The sequence below is a fragment of the Peromyscus eremicus genome, chromosome 1 (genome assembly GCF_949786415.1).
Source record: "Peromyscus eremicus chromosome 1, PerEre_H2_v1, whole genome shotgun sequence".
Lineage (NCBI taxonomy): Eukaryota > Metazoa > Chordata > Mammalia > Rodentia > Cricetidae > Peromyscus > Peromyscus eremicus.
This window is the reverse complement of record NC_081416.1, coordinates 94869350-94871195: the sequence shown is the minus strand read 5'-3', so window position 1 is coordinate 94871195 and position 1846 is coordinate 94869350. Positions and strand designations below refer to the sequence as shown.

General features: G+C 41.1%; 1 protein-coding gene across 1 annotated transcript; it reads left to right on the top strand.

Annotated features, from left to right (window-relative positions):
- Positions 1-351: 351 nt before the first annotated feature.
- Positions 352-1290, top strand: LOC131900706 (olfactory receptor 2AG1-like). The gene has a single exon (XM_059252026.1). The coding sequence runs from the start codon at positions 352-354 to the stop codon at positions 1288-1290; it is 939 nt and encodes a 312-aa protein (XP_059108009.1).
- The last annotated feature ends 556 nt before the right edge of the window (positions 1291-1846 follow it).

The following is a 1846-nucleotide window of genomic DNA, read 5'->3' as shown; positions in this document are numbered from 1 at the left end:
GCTGATGTCATCTATCCATGAGTTCTGTTGTAGTGTTGCACCCTGTGTATTTCTGTAACAATATATCTGTGTATGGCTGTACTCAGACATCTATGTGTTCTTCTTTATGAGATCAAAGTCTAGAGCTGAGTCCTTCCTTTCCAGTAGTAATTTCAATACCCATCTTCAGAGGTTTTATTAAGATACAATTAAAAGTCAGGAATTTGAATATCAACAAGGAAATTTATTTATACATGAGAAAGAGAGCATTTTATTATTGGAGTCTCAAGGTGCTAACATAAAAAATTAGGTCTATATTAATAAAATTTCATTGACTCATCTGCTTCTAGGTAACTAAAGATATCATTCAAAATGGAATTCTGGAACTCCACCTTGGGAAGTGGCTTCATCTTGGTGGGGATTCTGGATGACAGTGGCTCTCCTGAACTTCTCTGTGCTACAATCACAACCCTGTACACATTGGCTTTGACTAGCAATGGACTGCTGCTCCTGGTCATCACCATGGATGCACGGCTCCATGTGCCCATGTACCTTCTACTTGGGCAGCTTTCTCTCATGGACCTCCTCCTGACATCAGTCATCACTCCCAAGGCTATCATGGATTTTCTGCTCAAAGATAACACTATCTCCTTTGGAGGTTGTGCCTTTCAGATGTTTCTAGAACTGGCACTGGGTGGTGCAGAGGACCTCCTTCTGGCCTTTATGGCCTATGACAGGTATGTGGCCATTTGTCATCCTCTGAATTACATGATCTTCATGAGGCCGAGTGTCTGCTGGTTTATGGTAGCCACGTCATGGATCCTGGCATCTCTGATGGCCCTAGTATTTACCATCTACACTATGCAGTATCCCTTCTGCAAATCTAGGGAGATCAGACACCTGTTCTGTGAGATCCCTCCATTGCTGAAGCTGGCGTGTGCAGACACATCCACATATGAGCTCATGGTTTATTTGACAGGTGTCTCTGTGTTGATTCTCCCTCTTGCTGTTATCCTGGCCTCTTATGTGCGAATTCTTTTCACTGTACTCCACATGCCCTCACGTGAGGGCAGGAAGAAAGCCCTTGTCACCTGTTCTTCCCACCTGATTGTGGTTGGGATGTGGTATGGGGGTGCTTCCTTCATGTATGTTCTTCCCAGTCAATTCCACAGTCCCAAACAAGACAATGTCCTCTCTGTTTTCTATACTATTGTCACTCCAGCTCTGAATCCCCTCATCTATAGCCTGAGGAATAAGGAAGTCACTGGGGCTTTAAGGAGACTTTTTGGAAAATGGTTGTTGCCAACCTAATCTACTTTCTAGGTAGTTCTTTCTAATAGCCACCTTCTAAACTTCCTCCTCAGTCAGATTTCAGCTATGAATGTAATACTCCTGGATAAATCAAGTCAGTAAAAAGCGTATCTGTTTATTTTGAAGTACAGGAATTAAACTACTCTGGTTAAATACTGTGTGAATCTTTTCTCCATGAGATATTTTATAGAATAATTACCCAGATACAACCTCAATGCATATTTATGTGAATTATTCCACTTTGGATTCAGGCAATCATCTTAGTGAGTTATGTCAATGTAAAAGGTTTTTTCACCTGTTGGCACACTGGGATGTTCTTCTCCTTATTATATATTGGCCTTACAGAGTAATAATGGGATACTCAGGTTTGATGTCAGAGTACAAGGTTTGGAATTCAGCGCCTCATATTCGTGTATAGCTTTGAACATGTACATAACCTTTTGAACCAAGGTCTTTAAGTTGCAATCTCACTGTAATAAAACATCTATTTCATAGCTTTGTTGTGAGGTCTGAGTAAGACAATGCACATACATAATTTCAGTAAGGCCTCTGCAAT